The following is an 18,705-nucleotide window of genomic DNA, read 5'->3' on the forward strand; positions in this document are numbered from 1 at the left end:
AAGCACGTTAATTATTTCATTTTTCTCTAGTAATACTTATAATGCATCAGTATATACATTGCGCTCTTTTGAAAGCTTAAATAAAACGCTTTTTATAAGTATAAGTCTTTTATAATGGAGCTTTTTACATTGAAAACATATTTGTATTTTAATGATTCGTCCACTTCTTTGCTGTAAATCCTCTAATGATCCGTTATTAAATATTTAAAAATATCAGAAATGATATTCAATTCTTACATTTCTTTTCGAATACCGGATTTTATTTAATTGTTTACTTTTCCGCACAATTTTCTTCATTTTCAATAAGGAAGAGCATAAAGACCTACTTCTTCCATAAGCTGTAAACACATAGGTACTTCTGTATTGATTAATATTTATCTCTTGACGGTATAATATGGCACATGTTTTCATGTTTTTTGTTATGATATTTATTTCAAGTGCTTTTCCATTTCAAAAAAATATATGCTATAGATTTTCAAGCATCAGAATCATTTTCAATTCTAATTTTCTTTTGCAACAACTGCATTTATAGATAATAAAGAGCAATTGTCAAATGTAATAATTAGACCAAAAGAATTTCAAAATTGTATCTGATATATGTAATCTATAAAAAAATCTATATCTCTCTAATATATATTTATATGGCTATTGAATATATAGTTTTATAATTAGAATTAGTTAATTAAGAAACATTATGAATATACTAGCTGACCCGGCAAACCATATAAAATATTTTTGGTGTAAAATAGTATGACTATGTCTCCGAAAGGCACTTAACATCATATATTTGAGCTCTATAACCTCAAGTGAAAATCTGTTACCTTCCTGCATGATATATAACTGGGCGAGGTTGGGTGGTTGTGGGTACGGTTGTGCCTTTCTTTTTGATCAGCAATAATTTTGTTCATTTATCAGTAAGTTGGGAGAAAAGTACATTAAATCGTATTTTGAATACTTTTCTAGGTGAATACTCTCCTTAAAAATGATGGATTTGCCATAAAATCAAATCATACAAAAAAGGGCGAATGTCACAACCGTCCACACCCAAAGAATGTTTGTGACAATAATATGTAACACAACACAACATAAAAATTTAAACAAAACTTATAAATAAATTATTACAATATATAACGAAACATAATTTTTTAAACAAAGTTAACAAAAATTCTTTGTAAAATCTTTTTTCCTTGAATTGTATTTTTTTCCTTTCTCTTTCGTATTTTGCCTTACAATTAGATAAATTAATTTTTTTTTATTTGTTTAATCTTAAGCCAAAGAAGACGAGAGATACGTGTCACATTCGTACCCACAAATTTGTCACAACTGTACTCTTTTGAAAACTCATCATTATGACTGAGCTGAACTGAGTTAAATTAAAAGCAAAAATTAATTGTTGGTGAATAACTAGTCGTGTTCAACTTACAGCAAAATAACAACCAAAGTGAGGTCACATCTGAATACAACTAATTTAGTTTAAATTATTGAATTTCAGTCTGTATACAATTAAGTTTTTATTAAAAGAATTCGAACATAAAAATTTACTTTTAAGCTTTATAACACTAATCACACCAAAGGGGGCTCAAATGACCCATATTGAACTTTGAATTGGAATTACATCTATAATTTCAATGTTTTGAGAAATTAGACGTTCGAAACTACTCGTACTAATCATTATATTATTAATATAGTTTTAATTTTTTTCTTTGTTATTTATTTTGAGTAATATTTAATGTATTCCGTTTTATACTACGCCAGGTCATTTGACCTAGAGAGCATTCTTTTATTTTATAAACTTTTATTCTGTTTTATTTCAGCAAAGACCATTATGAAAAAGTAGTTCAATCAAAATACTCAAGAATAATTTACAAAAATATCAAAATTTCAGACAAGACATAGCTTCCAGTAAAATTTTATTTGAAAACGTTTGAAGAATTGTTTTCTTTTGAAAGTAATTTTTTACCCTAAAAATGTCGCACAAAACAAGTCAGTATAAGAAGATATGAATAATGTCATAAAATTAAAACTAATACCTATTGCATTTTCACTTTTCAATGATAATTGATGATTGTAATGTGAACTACATAAGATCATGTGCAGAAATAAGTGACCGTTAGGATTCAAAGAGAGTATTAGGATACCATTAGAATTTATTCCGAGAAAAAAATAAATGCATTTTTACAATCTTATATGTGTCAAGAAACAATAAAACCATCAACATTTGATCTAAATAATTTGCGTGCGGAATATGTACATTGAACTAACTTTGATATAAAAATGTGATAAGAAATTGCTTAAAATGCCGTATTCATTACGTTTATAAAAGAAAATGCTTTCATTAATTTTAATTATTTTTATTAACCTCCCGTAGGGCAAGTTATAGTTATCGCAAAAAAATCGAAAATGAAAATATTTATATTTTTACGTTTCAAAACCTTCTGAACATTTTGGCATACCTTAGAAAAAATTGATGTATGTATGTGTGTGTTTGTATGTATGTGTGTGCGGATACAAATTTTCGTCGACAATTTCAGGAACACGGATAAAACGATTTGAATAATTCAAACTAGTGGGGCGCATGGCATCGTGCCTTAAGGCAAATTGCTGGAACTTCCCGTACCAAAATTTATTATTTTTTTAAATACGATTAACATTTTTGAAAAAAAATTACTTCAAAAAATTAGATTTTTAAGAAACTATAAATTTGACAACAAATTACTTTTTTTGTATTGGCAAGATGAAGAATTGATCAAATTTTTATGAAGGCAGGTCTAGCGATTTCGGAGATCTAGTAAAAAAAGTCAAAAATGATCATAAACATATGCACATCAAGTTATCAGATATTTTATAGAGATTTTAACAATAAGTATAAATTTTGTTTGCATTCTTATGGGTTCCGTACCAGTGTTTTTTCCGTTAGACGGCGACGCAATAATTTCGTCTCTATGCAGTTAAAGCAGTACGATTGATTTAAAAAAAAGTTCAGAATTTCCAAAATATTTCAAAATATATTTTTCTTCAAAAAGTCTTTTTTTTTCAAAAAAAGTAAGTTTTTGTCAAAAATTTATAGTTTTCTCAAAAATCAAATTTTTTCAGAGTAATTTTTTTTCAAAAATGTTAATCTTTTTAATAAAAATAATTTTTGGTACGGGAAGTTCCAGCAATTTGCCTTAAGGCACGATGCAATGCGCCCCACTAGTTTTCATACTTATTTCCAATCTGACTTCCCTATTTTATTACTCAAGCATGTTGGGTCATTTGACCCGCTATGGTAGGAATAGGTTACGAAAAGCAGCGGTACGATTAGTGTTAAGGCACTGGCTGAATGCAATCATGGAAACTTGTTCGAACAATCATACTTCATCTTTTTTTCTTCATAATTAGTATAGTTTAACAATGATTTAGCAGTTATGACGACTGTGACTTCCGCAGTCTGACACAACCGTACCTAGTCTTCACAACTGGTGTTTGCTTTTTGCTAGCCTTCTGTACTACCATACCACGATTGGCTCGTGGATTAAATATTGTGGAATAAATATTTTTCTTGCAAACCAGCAAACAATCAAATGTTTGTCCGTTCTTGTATTGATAAGCCAGAAGTGAGCAAAAACGGCAACATTATCACGAAACCGAATCGTGTTTCCTACATGGAGCTTAAGTGTAGCGTCGCTCATTAAAAATCGACGCCGCGCGGACCGCGATCTCTGAATGCTAAACATCACCGCTAAGCGGCTTACCGGAGAGCATTCCACTCATCGGAGTCGTCTCTAGATCATAATAATATAATTCAGCACGTTTTTGCTCTTCTTTGAAAAGTATGCACACGCGCCGCTGTTCAAAGCGGAAATGCGAAAAAATATATTGTACTACAGCGAAAAGAGATCATTCTTTATTTTGCGTTTTTACATATGTCTACATGCGAATAGGGTACACGTGCATATTCGCCGAGCTAATTGTGAGGTTTTGGTTAATAAAAACGGAGTTGGCTTTACGCAGATTAAGCAGATTGCATGTAAAATATGTGTGCGTTTTGTTTTAATACATAAGTAGCAAATTAATGCTTGATAGTTGTAGAAATTTGTATACCCCAATAATAAGGTGACCATACGTCCCGGATTTGCCGGGACAGTCCCGATTTTCCGTCTAGCGTCCCTGCTTCTTCTAAAAGCAATATTTGTCCCGGTTTTAAGTGTTTTGTCCCGGATTGTTCCGGATTTCCAAAAACGTTTTGAATGCCAATTTTTTTTTTTTTTTTTTTTTTATTGGCTTTTGATGTACATCATAAGGCCAGATGCCATTCTTACAATTGTTTAATATACATTCTTATTATATCATCAACTTATAGATTAATTTTAGTATTATTAATAAAATTAAATATATATTTATAAATTATTACTAGCTATTAATGATTGTACATTAATTGGGAAAATAACATTTTCTTTAACTAAGTTTAATATTAATGTTCTTCTTTCGTTTTGGAATAAGTTGCATTCCCAAAACAGGTGGTCTATTGTTTCCTCTTCGCTTCCGCAATTGCATGCTGAGTCCGTTGTGATTCTAATTCTTTTCAAGTGGTTCTTGCAGAAGGTGTGTCCAAACCTCAGTCTACAGATGATCGAGATGAAAATTCTACTTTCTTCCACGTTTTCAAACCAAGTCTTTTGCGATACCTTATTCTTTGTTAATGCGTATGTGATACCTTTTATTTTTGTCGATTCTGCAAAGAATGTTTGCCATCTTTCTACACACTGTTGTTTGATTACGTTATTTAATTCTAAGGATGGAATTTTGTCACAATCTTCGCCGCTATGGCAAGCTTCTTTTGCTAACGCATCTACTATCTCGTTTCCTTTTATATGAATGCCAATATTTGTTCAAATATATTTCAACTAGAAAATATGAACCGACAAAATGTGTATATAAATTTTTAGCTCACCAACACTCCCCCCGCTCTCACACACATTATAATCCGTCCCGGATTTCATGCAAAAAATATGGTCACCTTATCAATAGCGACGAGATCTGAATCAGAGGTCCAGGGTTCGATACCCACTTCGAGCAGCCTGTTGTCAGACAGCAGTGACAACAATTTTCACTTGGAAATATACATAGCAATATGTTTCCAAGTGAAAATAGCCCTTGCCCGGCATTGCTGCACCAATAAAAAAAGTCAGCCCTATTAGATTAATTCTAATAACAAAAATCATCAAATATGGATGGATTAACTATTGCGTTACCATCTAAAAAATACGAAGGAAGGAGAAGTTTCAGCCCAACAGCCCATAGGACGTAAGGTTCTGATTGCTGTAAAAAAATATAATATAAAAAAACCTTACCAATAATCACTTACGAATGTCTATATTATGCCCCAGTCTACAATCGATATTTATGAATCCTATCTTACAATTTTATTAAAACATCGCAATAGTTTAACAACCGTACCTCAATTTAACAATATCTCAATCTCAATGAGCAATAGTGCCAAACAGATAAAACGTATGTTAAAACTAGTTGGAAGTGGCATTTTAGACAAAAGACAAAGTTGCATGAACTTCTCAAAATGTTTAATAATTGACTCAATCGACTAAAATCTAGATTTACATATACAGATAAATTATTAAATCTAAACATTATCATTTCCATTTAATATCACTCTAACACATTTATTTTAATTTAGTTATAGTAATTATAGTGCACAGATACGTGCTCGTATGTCCTAAAATTCTACCTTATTTTTCCAAATTATGGCTTGGTCGATTTTTTTGCAAACCTAATTGCGTCTCATCCTAATCGAATTCATTCCAATAGTTTTCAAATTTGTGCAATTCAAATTTTGACTTATCACATCACAAAAATACTTTTTACACAAATTCATATATTTTTTCACACATTATTGAATTTTTAAAATTAAACTATTGTCGCAGGGCCGTAATATTTTAGTATGTTATTTTAGGACTATGATAACTGTGAACAAAAAAGTTTCATCGCATAGTTACTATATAACATCTTTCGAATAGTTTTTGAAGTTTTAATATCAATTCAGAATTTTGAGAAATGCTAATACTTATCGAGTTACATCGAATGGCTTACATCGAAATTTTTGAAATCGGTTAAGCCGTTTTTGAGAAAACGTAGACGAAAAGTCAAAAATCGGCTGACACACAAATCCATACATACACACACATATACTTTTTCCAAATTTGTTCTCATTCGATTCAGAACGGCTTGAGACGTCGAGAAAACATAAAAGAGAAGTTTGTTTTCATCAAAAAATCCGAATCGCTAATTTTATGTTTTTTCGACGTTTCAAGCCATTCTGAAGCGAATGAGACCAAATTTGGAAAAAAGTATGTGTGCGTGTGTGCGTGTATGTGAACAGATTTTTTGCCGTAGATCGACGTTTTCTCGAAAACGGCTGGACCGATTTCAAAAATTTAGAAGCCATTCGATGTATCTCGATGAGGACTATTGTTTGTCAGTTGTGCGACGATCGGTTTCTTCATAAATCGCAGAAAAGTGAAAAATACTCCGAGTTAACGTGTTCGTTCGTTCGTTTCCAATGATGTGTAATAAATCCACTCGGAATACTTATAATCACTCATAAATTAATTTATTTTTTATTGATTAAGTCGATCATTTACACATTTCGGGAAGTTCATGTAACTTGCCTCAAGGCAAAATACCAACTAGTTTTACATTTGGATCCCACGATATACCTCGAAATGATAATTACTTAAAATTTTTAACTTCCCGAAGGAGAAGTTTATGTTTTCATCAAAAAAATCCGACTCGCTAATTTTGTTTTCTCGACGTTTCCAGCCATTCTGAATCGAATGAGACCAAATTTGGAAAAAGTATGTGTGTGTATGTATGTATGTGTGAACAGATTTTTTCACAATTAATGTTGTCATAAGAACAACCTCATCATTTCGACAACTGTTTCTAATTGTAAGTATATTTTAATGGCATATTTCCAAGGGTATATTGCAGGATTTCAGATACGATCTTGTTCAAAAATTGCATAGAGATAATTGGTATATGGTAGAATCGTTAAAGCATTATTAGGATGTAGTGTATATCGCCTATAAAAAATTTAAGGGGTGAACTTTATGTTACGCCTCTGTGCACGTGCCAAACACGTGATAACAATTGCACAAAAACGTATCACAATATAATATCTAACATTTTTTTTTGTATTAAGCATTATTAATTTATAAAATACGATTTATCGCTTCAGTAGTGGCAGAAACGTTCTACGTTTTGTAGTTATATTTGTTTTTGTAAAATAACTAATCTTTATTACTCGAATTTTTATTTTGAAATAAACCTACATTTGGAATAGAACATTATAGTATATCGTAATGAAATTAACGATTTAAAATTTGTCATTATGCTTATGAGCTATATGATATAACATATTTACTCGCCGACATTTATTAACTTTGTTTATTCACATAAATGTACTTTTCAACTTCCCGTAGAGTAAGTTATATAGTGATCTCAATGAAAGTTTTTGCATATTTTTACGTTTCAAGACCTAAACATTTTGGCATATCATAGCGAAAGAAATGCGTTAAGGCATTCCAGGTTATTTTGTTTTTGAAGTAAAACTTCTTTAGGCGCGATATGGGTGTAAAAATTTCTTTAGGCTACACGGGTGTAAATCCGTACAAATGCAACGAAAATGCCAACGTGTAGTTGAACACTACGACGCCGTAAGCGCTGATGTCGCGAGTATCCACTCCCGTCATGTCATGCGTAAGTCGAGCGCTAAACCCTATATGAACTTGCATTAATTGAATCACGTTTTTTTTACAAAAGAAGAGGTTGCTGTATTATGTCCTCATGGAATAAGACTTTTCTTAGAGAATAAATGTGCCATGGAATATAATAAATTTATATTGAATCTCGTTGAAGACAAAATAATATCTACTGCCACGGATATTTATGTAGGTTGCCATGCGACAGATCAACAATCATACATTCGTCAGCAGTTTCACAAAAATCGGTTATTGATACCGGGGCTTTGCCGTATGAAATAATTTTAGTTCTGAATAAATTTTACATAATAACAACTAATATTGATGTAAGTGATGGCTTAGCTAATGGTTGTGTGGGAAAATTAGTGTACATAGAACGTGGCGATAATGATGAACTTCTACGTTTATGGTTTGAATTCCCGGTAAGATAGGTTACAAAATTAGGAAGAAAGCTTCACATCATATTCAAACTCTTAATATCAGTAGGACAGCTGTGCCGATGCTCAGGAGATCTTATTATTATTGATGTTATATGATTATTAAAAGATGATTTTTAAAATTCAAATATGATGTTTTTTTTATTTTTATCTTAATTGCCTACTCATACAATATTAAAAGTTTTACTTCAATCGCGTGTGATCCTTACGCGCACTCTTTTTTTTATAAATCAGGACTCCGACTAGTTTAAAATTGTAGCACAACAACTAACACTATTTTATACTAAAACAAAGATTCCTATATCGAATGTCCTGAATGAAATTTGTTCTACCAAATTAACTGTCCACACTGCAAAAATCAATTAGCCAAAACTTGGTTTGTAAAACGACTTCAACTCAAAAACAATTTTAAAAATCCTAAACAATTTAAAACCATGCTAACGAACCACATCAAAATGTAGAATTTTTTACCCGAGCATACTCCATTTTGAGGAAAATTTATTGCAATAAATAAAATGACCTCAGTCTGATGTGCGAATCCAATATCTGTTATCTGGACAGTATTTCCAGATTGCTTCCAAGGCAATGAAAAACGTGCAAATACCCCAATCAAAATTAGTTTCATACCATGTTGGAATCTTGGTAATTTTTTTTAATCTTTTATTCATTAAGTCACCAGCTAGTTCATATATATTACAACATTATTTGTGAAAATTGAAATAAAAATTTAGTTTTTAACTTCCCGTAGGGTAAGTTATAGTAATCGCAAAAACTCCAAAATGAAAATTTTGATGTATCTTTACGTTTTAGGACCTTCTGAACATTTTGGCATACATAGAAAAAAATAATTGGATAAAAAAATTTGTCCACGATTTTGGGCGCACGGATCAACCAATTTGATCCGTGAATATTCGATTCCTTGATGAGGAAATGTGCTGATTAGTTTTTGAGGAAGGCGGGTCCAGCGGCTTGGGAGATATGGAGCAAAAAGTGCTAAAAATGTAAGTTTTCAAGAGAACGGATCAACCGATTTAAATTATTCAAAAAACATTTGATTCATATTGACGAGGTGGTGCGCTGGTTAGTGCTTGAAAACACAGATTCAGCCGTTTCGGAGATACGGAGAAAAAAGGGCTAAAATTTCAGTTTTTGAGAAAGCGCAGCATCTGACTCGAATGATACAAAAGCATTTTGTTTGTATTGTCAGAATGCAGAAACTATTAGTTTTTTGGAAAAACAAAAAAAAATAATTTAGAAATTTCAAAAAAAAAAAAAATCAAATATAGTATTTCAATTATAACTCACTATATAAATAATTTTAACTTTGCGTTTCAGTATACATAATTCTTATGTTAGAAAAATAAAATAAGATTCTTTAAATCGAACTCCGCTTATTATTTTTTTTTTGCTCTTCTTGTAAACATATTTATAACATACGTTGTCATAAAATGTATAATGTATGAACTCTATATTTTCTAGTCTATAAAATACGAATAATGAAAGTTGCAATATTTAAATAACATATATAATGACTTATTGGAAAACATGTAAAAATTTTCGACTACTTCTCTAAGGTACGGAAAGTTCCTGCAATGGTACGCTTATTAAAACAAAATCTGGTCTAGTTTTTGCAAAGAATAAAGATGACTGGCAAATAGCCTTTAAACAAATACCAAAACATTTGAAAGAATTGAAAACACAAGGATACAAGCTTGTTATATTTACTAACCAAGCTGGCATTGGTAAAGGAAAAACTGACCCCAAAGAATTTAAGGGCAAGGTTGAAGCAATTTTAAATAAGTTAAATATTCCAATGCAAGTTTTTATTTCAACCACAAAAGGAATTTACGGAAAACCACTTACTGGTATGTGGAAAGTGCTGACAGAACAGAAAAATTGTGGAGTTTCTGTATCCAAAGATTGTTTTTATTGTAGTGATGCAGCTGGTAGACCAGATAAATGGGCACTTGGCAGAAAAAAAGACTTTTCTGCTGCAGATAGATTAATGGCAAAAAATCTGGGAATTGCATTCTACACACCTCAAGAACACTTTGAAAAAGCAAAAGTAGTACAGTGGAATAAACCAGGATTTGATCCTCCCTCCTTAAAAAATTTGCATATTTCTAGATTTGACCCACCTAATGCAAAACTAATTCAAAGTGAACAAGAGGTTATCATTTTAGTGGGTTGTCCAGGGTCCGGAAAATCTTTCATCAGCAAAGAACTTGTACAATCTGGATATGTTCATGTAAATCGTGATACATCGGGTAGTTGGCAAAAATGTGTTGCAGCAATGAAGAATGCTTTGCAGAATGGCAAAAGTGTGGTTGTGGATAATACAAATGCAGATAAAGAATCTCGCAACCGCTACCATTGTTGGGGCTGGAAAAGTAAAAGTTCGTTGCGGTGTGATCATTGCAGACATAATAATATATTCAGAGAACTAACGGATAAAACACATGAGGAAATTAAAGATATGATACTTTTTTCTTATAGAAAAAATTTTGTTGAACCAACATTAAGTGAAGGTTTTGCAGAAATATTTAAGATAAATTTTATTCCACAATTTGATAATAAAGAACATGAAGAACTGTATTATATGTATTTATTGGAGAAATAAAATTGTAGAAATGTGCTTTAAAGCGCGATGCCATCACCACTAGTAGTTTTCATAGATAAACAAGGTATGAATATATCATATTCTAATATTGTCTAGACAATGTGTCTAATTAAAAAATATTCATGTAATATAATAGTTGACCTGTGTTGCCTGGCAAAGACAAATTTACCGCCAATACTGTCGGATGCGGAAAACGATGCCGTGTGCAAGCATGCGCGTATGACGTTGACAGTTGACAGCCAAGTGACAGCTAACTTTGACATCTTCGTCAATCCGCATTAAATTAACCTCACTTTATACAAATGTGCTCATGTGAATCTGGAATAAATAAATTAATAAAATATGCCTGTATATCACGATGAAATAGAAATTGAAGATTTCGAATTCGACGAAGAAGACAATACTTACTATTACCCATGTCCTTGTGGAGATAGTTTTCAAGTTACTAAGGTATTTTAGCGGCATGTGATTTTCACTTATTTCCTCTAAAATGAATTTACTTAATATTTCATACAGTAAAATTACTTTAGGAAGAATTACAATCAGGTGTGGAAATCGCCACTTGCCCCAGCTGTTCCTTGGTTATCAAAATAATCTACGACATTGTACGTATACATATTATTTATTTATTTACTCAATGCACATGGCAACTATACAATATAATTGCATTTCATAGTGTGCAAATTTTATAAATTGCAAACTAAGAAATAAAAACTAAAGGAAACAGATGAGAAAATTTTAAATTCATAAACAGCTTTTAAAATATATACACAACACTTAATATAAACTACAAATATGCAACGATAAATAGACACATAGGTGTCTGATACTCTTAATAACTTTAATTGTTTGTTATGATAGTCATTTGAGGATAAAATTCTTTTACTTTTAATATTTGTTACTGACAGTCTAAATACATGAATCTGAGAATCATACCATATATAATAAATCTTATATATATATATATATATATATATATATGCCTACTTATTTAATTGCTTCTTTTGTAAAAATTGCTTGATATGTACTATTATTTTCTAACTCAAGTTAATTTAAGATATGATTATTATGATACTTTTGTCTATTTTATTTGCCAGTGAATCCTTTTTATATTATTCTAATATGAATTTGTACACAGTTGCTTTGGTTAATTCGATCTTTAGCATTGCATTAATTGCTTTTGGTTTTTTATGATGATCGTGGCTCATAAAGCTTTTCATTATTGATTGTTTGCATTACATTTTCTTTAATAAATATACAATGTATCTTTAGTATTATTAAGGAACTGGGTTGCTAGTTATCTTGCGTTTGCGAGCCAATGATTTACTAAAGATTGTCAATTTTTCTTTAAAATCAGATAAACTAAAATCATTATAAACAGAAGTGTTTTTCGATTATATAATTATATTTTTGAAATTCAGTGATTGTTATAACTCATTGTCAGCCATAGAAAATATATAAAATAAGTTATTCTAAGAAATAAATTTACTTAAAGTTACCTTCTAAATTTTTAAATACTGTATATAATCATTTATATATAATATATCAATATTCATATTACTATTACCCAAATAATCATTCATATTAATATATAATCACATACATATCTCAGTATTTATATTAAATAAATATTAGTATGAATTAAATAGTTTTTTTTTGTTTTTAGGACAACTTCAAAAAAGAATTAGAAGAAGAAATTGAACCCTCTAGAAATACTTCAAAGACCATTGAATCAAATTAGCACCGAATGAAAATATTTATTTTTTTACTTATATCATATATTTTTATAAATTTTGTAGAATTATGGCAGGCCGAGGTAGAGGTAGGGGTAGGGGTGGCCCTGGTAGCAGCATGAGTTTTACATCTGATCAATTAAACGCAATGGGTTTAAGTGGACCTGCTTTAAGAGCAGAATTAAACCAAGCCATTATTGGACCTCCATTAACTTTTCCACCATTGATGAATAAAGCTCCTCCTGTCACAGTATGTCAATTAACTATATATTTAACTGTTATTATTATTAACTATACATCAACTATATATTTAATATTAAAGTTAAGTAAACAGGGATTCAAATAATATGTAGATTGTTTCTCAAATCTTTCTCAAATTTGATTATAAATTGAAAAGTTTGTATGAATATTAAATTCATTGTTTCATATAAGCATATTTGTTGTATATATCATTTTCAGATATTTCATGCGTAATTGTAATTTTATTACCAGGATTGGTTTGCAAAGATTAAATTTGAGCCTATATATTTCGAAAACGCGGGTCAAAAGTTCTAAATTCAGGACAATTGTTGCTCTTAAAAAAAAAATGATAGTAGGTTAAAAACATGCTTTACCCAGATCACCTTACTGTTGCTTCATATTTTTACTTTTAAAGACAAATGCACTCTTTTGTGAAATTAACTATCTGTTTGGTTATGTGAATATGTTATAAAAGACATATATTAAATAATTTGTTATACATTGGTCAAATTATTAATTGTTTGACTATTACAGATTAGTCCCTTAGAAGAATATATATTGATGTTAAAAAGAGAATTGAATGAATATTACAAAGAGAATGCTATCATGCCTAAGAGTAAAACTGTAGAGAAGTCCATTGTTCAGCCTTATGGTAATCGATATGCTGTGAGTATATGTAATTTATTTGTCGGAAATCAGTTGAATAACTTCATTGCTTCTAGGAAATTCTAAACAAAACACAAGAATGTACATTGTTTGGAAACATTTGCCATTAGAACTGAAACCAGGAGGAATTAAGAATAGGCAAAATATTAAATTAAGTACTAAGAAAACAAAGACAATTGACATTAACTCTAGGTGAGTTTTTTCAAGCTATCCATATTTATAATATTGTAGCATTGTATAATTGTAATAATGTCGTCTTATAAGGTTATATGCCTATTTGATGAATTTGTAATATGTCTCCATAGGAGGTTTTAAATTGAATACGGTAGAAAAAATAAATCCATCAACATTTGCTCTAAATAGTATAAATGCAAAAAATATGCTTGCAGAATATATGCAATGAACTCACTTATATGTAAAAATGTGATTATCAATGACTTAAAAAAACGTATTTACGTTTATGAAAGAAAATATGTTCATTAAATATAATAGATTAATTTCCAATCTAACTTCCATATATCATGCACCCAAGCAAGTCGGGTTAATTGACCCATTATTATGTAGAAATAGGTATACGAAAAGCGGCGGTACGATTAGTGTTAATGAAGCTGATTTCCTAATTGGCTTTAGTTTTTTTTACTTAATGTTATTTGTCTAATCAACACACTCATAATATATACAGGTAACCCCCGCATAACGCGGTAGTTAAGTTCCAAATTACGAATCCGTGTTATACGGAACAAAGAACTAGTACAAAAAGAAGGGTTACGTTCCAAGAATTCAAAAAAAACAAGCTACAAATCATGATTTCATAATAAATATTGTTATATTTATTGATTTTATAAGGAGTAATGTACATTACATGAATTATGTTTTCTTAAGTCATAATTAATGAGTAAGTGCTATCCAACACGATCCTTTTTTCGCAAGATATCTCCATCATCCAATCAGTTTTCTATACCTTAGATCCGCGCATTATTTTTTGCAAAAAAATATATTTGTGATTATTGGCTTAGATATTTATATATAAGCAAGAAGATATTTATATATTTACCACATACAAAGTTATCTTTATTTAAATTTTATGATCATTTTATTTAAAGGATCTTTGTCTAATTGACTAATTGTTTAGATAAGCCTAAAATTTCTATAGAACGTACGCGCTCGAGAAATAAGTTTAAAATTAGTTATTTTTGCACTAGTTTCATCACATTTATTGAGCTATTGTACTGTGATTTTACTAATTTTAGATTAAATAAAGTTTGATTTGTATAGGTTTTACTATATTTTTTATTTTATGAGAGATTTGCTCAATTGTGAAACCGTGTTAGAGCGAACCCATGCTTCAAAAGTACCGTATTATAAGGAGGATAGTGTCAAATCTTAAACCGTGTTAGAGCGAATCCGTGTTATAGAAGTATCGTATATGCGTATATATATATATATATATATATATATATATATATATATATATATGGCTTATCATATCCGAAGCCAGATCGGTTAGGATTTGATTCCGCTTCAGAGAGTAGTTATATCCACTTAACAACCCCACGACTCTGACAACTTTGAAATGTTTAACTTGACACAAATGTGTTCTATAATGTTTTATTAACATATCTAAGGATTTATTAAAACTTTAGAAATCGTTTACAAATAGTTCAAACATTTTAGATCATTTTATTAGAATAATTACTGTTTTATGCATACAAATATCAAATTGATGGGTAACCTGGGAATCAAAATCATTTTTATAATTATTTTTGAAGAGAAAATATAGAATTCTTTGAAAATGTTTATATTTATATGTAAATAATGCAGTGAACCTTATGCATGAAATAAGAACAAATCTTTGTGTATAATATTTTTCACAAAATAATACCTCACATTATTTTATTTCCTCTCCGAGAATTAATTATACATTTAGGTTACTATTATATTAGCATACTATTACTTTTACACAATAAAATACCATGAAATCATAATTTTGTAAAAGTTATAATAGTAAATATTTTATAGCTGGGGTTGTGTATACCATTAAAAGAGGTCATTTACGGACAAGCATTATTATATACAGAATATAGAATACAAAATAGCATATTTTTGAGACATTATATACCTAAAAAGTCCTAAAACTGGCTGTGAGGCGAGAAAAACACCGCATCTTTCGACCTAAATCTTTGTATTAGTAAAAAATCTCAAGCAAATATCTGCACCAGTTTAGGGAAGTCGGATATGACAAATCCTATGATACAACTCCGCTCGGAGTGAGTTACCAATCTCTCTCTCTCTCTCTCTCTCTATATATATATATATATATATATATATATATATTATTATATATCGTAATATATATATATATATATATTATATATCGTAATTCAAAAGTGAATGAATTAATGAAAAGTTCAGTAATAATATATTAGGAACTTTGAATCTCGAAATGTGCCAATTCAATTTCAATGCATGCTAATTGCTTGCTTATGGCGTTTCAATTTAATCGTTGACCGCCGAAATTTGTAAATTTTTGGGTGTTCGTTGTGTTCTAAACTTTCGGGTATTCAAGAACTATTTGAAAAATATCAGTTGGAAATCGTGCTAGTTAGTTTTTGCTAAAGATTGTCTGGTCACTTCATTGTTATTGTTAATTTTTCCGCGGTGTTAATGAAACTTTCCATATTTGTTATTTTAAACTAGTTGGTATTGGTATTTTGCCTTGAGGCAAGTTACACGAACTTCCCTATACGAGTATGTGAAAATAATCGACTTAATCAATAAAAAATAAATTAATTTGTGAGTGGTTAAAAGTATTCCGTGTGGATTTATTACACATTATTGAAAACGAACTAACACGTTAAGTCGAAGTATTTTGTAAAAGCAAATTATCAAAAATCAATAATTTTTATGTTTGAACCAGTTTCCGTAGGACTTCAATGGTTTAGTATGCTCATTAAGACCAAGTACTCTACAGTTATTCAAATAAATAGTCTTTTTTTTATATTTTACTTTCATTCTGCAATCTATAAAAATAATTATATAATAAATAGTCTAATTTTAAATTTAACAAACGTCAAAAAAAACTACTCATGAATTTTTAAAATTATACTACTTATCGTAAGGCCGTAATATTTCAGTAGGTTCTATAGGACCATGATGTATATCGCCAAAAATAGTTCCATGAAAATTGGCTTTAATTTTTTTTCAACAGTCAATTACAAGAAAACGGCACGGTAGATTTTCACAAAACTTTCCAAAAACTAATCAGTATTATATCCAACTAATATCTATCGAACAGTTTTTGATTTTTTTAAATCGATTCGGTAGTATAAGCTTAAATCTGAACGGAAAGTTTAACACTTTTTTACAAATTACAAAGGAACGGCTCGACCGATCGTCGCACAAAACTGAGAAACGATAATTCTCATCGAGATACATCAAATGGCTTTTAAATTTCTGAAATCGGTTCAGTCATTTTTCAGCAAACGTTGATGAAAACCGATACTAATTTTTGCAATCTTTGGCGAATTGTTAAAGTTTAACGAGTTGTCGTAGGGCCGTAATATTCTAGAGTGATCTATAAGTCTATAAGTGATCTATGGTTTTTACCGTCACAAAAATAATAATAATAATCGTCGAAAAAAATTGTTTCTAATACTTTATTATAAGTAAACGTTCTAAATTCAACTTTATTAAAGTTGAACTTAGAACATGTATAATAGAAATTGGAATTCTAATCTATTATTTCTTAATGACAAACGAAGCTTTTGTTCTCAAAATAAGTACATAGTTGAAACCTTAGTAAAATCAATTCTTATTAAATTGATTCAATTAATTACACATATTGGGAAGTTTATGCTTTCTTTAAGGCAAAACGCCTAATTCAAATTTATTCTTTTACAATGTTTTCTTTTTCATTACAAATCTGTAATTTGCTTTAACACCAAAAATAGTTATTACTAATTTAAGCAAGTGTTAATTTTTTCCAGACTAAGCATTCTGGAGCAAAATGAATTGCAAGGTGGAAAGAAACGTAAGTTAGATGATGATGATTTAGAATTGTTAAATAAGGAAGATAATGATGTTGAAGACAAAGAAGAAGAACTGGATGATGAGCATCCTGATGAAGAAATGGACACAGGAACAGATTATGTTTGTGATTACTTTGACAACGGGGAAGCGTTTGATGATGAAGATGATAATTTAGATGAACCTTGTTTTTAAGCAATATAATAATTATATTTTGTGAAGTTATTTTATAAATCAGATATTTTATAAAATATCCCCCATTTGTGTAAAAATTGTACATAGCATGTAAATAATTTTTTTTGCTTACTTTTATTTTTTTTCCCATTTTTTTTTTCCAAATTTTTTTTCCTAAATTTTTTTGACCAAAAATTTTTTTCCCAAATTTTTTTCCCAAAATTTTTTTTTCCAAAATTTTGTTGCCCAAAATTTTTTTGACCAGAAAATTTTTTTCCCAAAATTTTCTCCCAAAATTTTCTCCCCAAATTTTTTTTCCCAAATTTTTTTTTTCCAAATTTTTTTGACCAAAATTTTTTTGACCAAAAATTTTTTTACCAAAATTGTTTCCCCAAAAATTTTTTTCCCAAAAATTTTTTTCCCAAAAATTTTTTTCCAAAATTGTTTCCCCAAAAATTTTTTCCCCAAAAATTTTTTCCCCAAAAATTTTTTTCCCAAAAATTTTTTCCCAAAAATTTTTTTCCAAAATTTTTTTGACCACAAATTTTTTGACCACAAATTTTTTTTCCAAATTTTTTTTCTCAAATTTTTTTGACCAAAAATTTTTTTCCCAAAATTTTTTTTTCAAAATTTTTTGGAGCAAAAATTTTTTTTCCAAAAATTTTTTGACCAAAAATTTTTTTTCCCAAATTTTTTTTGACCAAAAATTTTTTTTCCCAAATTTCTTTCCCAAAATTTTTTTCCCAAAAAATTTTTTTCCCAAAAAATTTTTTTCCCAAAATTTTTTTCCCAAAATTTTTTTCCCAAAAAATTTTTTTCTAAATTTTTTTCCCAAAAAATTTTTTCTCCAAAATTTTTTTCCCAAAAAATTTTTTCTCCAAAATTTTTTTGACCAAAAATTTTTTTTACCAGAATTTTTTTTCCCAAAAAGGTTTTCCAAGAGATATGGCCAAAAAAAAGTTGAGTTGGTATGGCCTGTTTTGGCGTAATTGGTAGAGTAATGGCTTCGTACGAACAGGGTAGCGAGTTCGAATCATATCTCCAGCTAAAAA

At 29.5% G+C, this 18,705-nt stretch overlaps 3 protein-coding genes and 1 long non-coding RNA gene across 4 annotated transcripts; all 4 read left to right on the plus strand.

Annotated features, from left to right (window-relative positions):
- Positions 1-1,967: 1,967 nt before the first annotated feature.
- On the plus strand, positions 1,968-10,923 carry LOC113367387 (bifunctional polynucleotide phosphatase/kinase-like). The gene is made up of 3 exons (XM_026608998.1): positions 1,968-1,983; positions 9,769-10,786; positions 10,911-10,923. Exons 1-3 carry the CDS (start codon positions 1,968-1,970, stop codon positions 10,921-10,923), a joined length of 1,047 nt encoding a protein of 348 aa, XP_026464783.1.
- A 203-nt stretch (positions 10,924-11,126) lies between these two features.
- Positions 11,127-12,517, plus strand: LOC113366772. Its single transcript, XR_003366299.1, has 3 exons — positions 11,127-11,264; positions 11,331-11,419; positions 12,481-12,517. It is a non-coding gene; the product is annotated as an uncharacterized LOC113366772 (long non-coding RNA).
- A 44-nt stretch (positions 12,518-12,561) lies between these two features.
- On the plus strand, positions 12,562-17,733 carry LOC113366771 (DNA-directed RNA polymerase III subunit RPC7-like). Its single transcript, XM_026608426.1, has 4 exons — positions 12,562-12,797; positions 13,322-13,453; positions 13,510-13,645; positions 17,440-17,733. The coding sequence occupies exons 3-4, from the start codon at positions 13,533-13,535 to the stop codon at positions 17,672-17,674; spliced, it is 348 nt and encodes a 115-aa protein (XP_026464211.1). The 5' UTR covers positions 12,562-12,797; positions 13,322-13,453; positions 13,510-13,532; the 3' UTR covers positions 17,675-17,733.
- On the plus strand, positions 12,666-13,519 carry LOC113367388. Its single transcript, XM_026608999.1, has 2 exons — positions 12,666-12,797; positions 13,322-13,519. Exons 1-2 carry the CDS (start codon positions 12,666-12,668, stop codon positions 13,517-13,519), a joined length of 330 nt encoding a protein of 109 aa, XP_026464784.1.
- Positions 17,734-18,705: the final 972 nt, after the last annotated feature.

This window comes from Ctenocephalides felis, unplaced genomic scaffold (assembly GCF_003426905.1).
Source record: "Ctenocephalides felis isolate EL2017-DRISC unplaced genomic scaffold, ASM342690v1 CF-g0.4_SCAFFOLD_01170, whole genome shotgun sequence".
Lineage (NCBI taxonomy): Eukaryota > Metazoa > Arthropoda > Insecta > Siphonaptera > Pulicidae > Ctenocephalides > Ctenocephalides felis.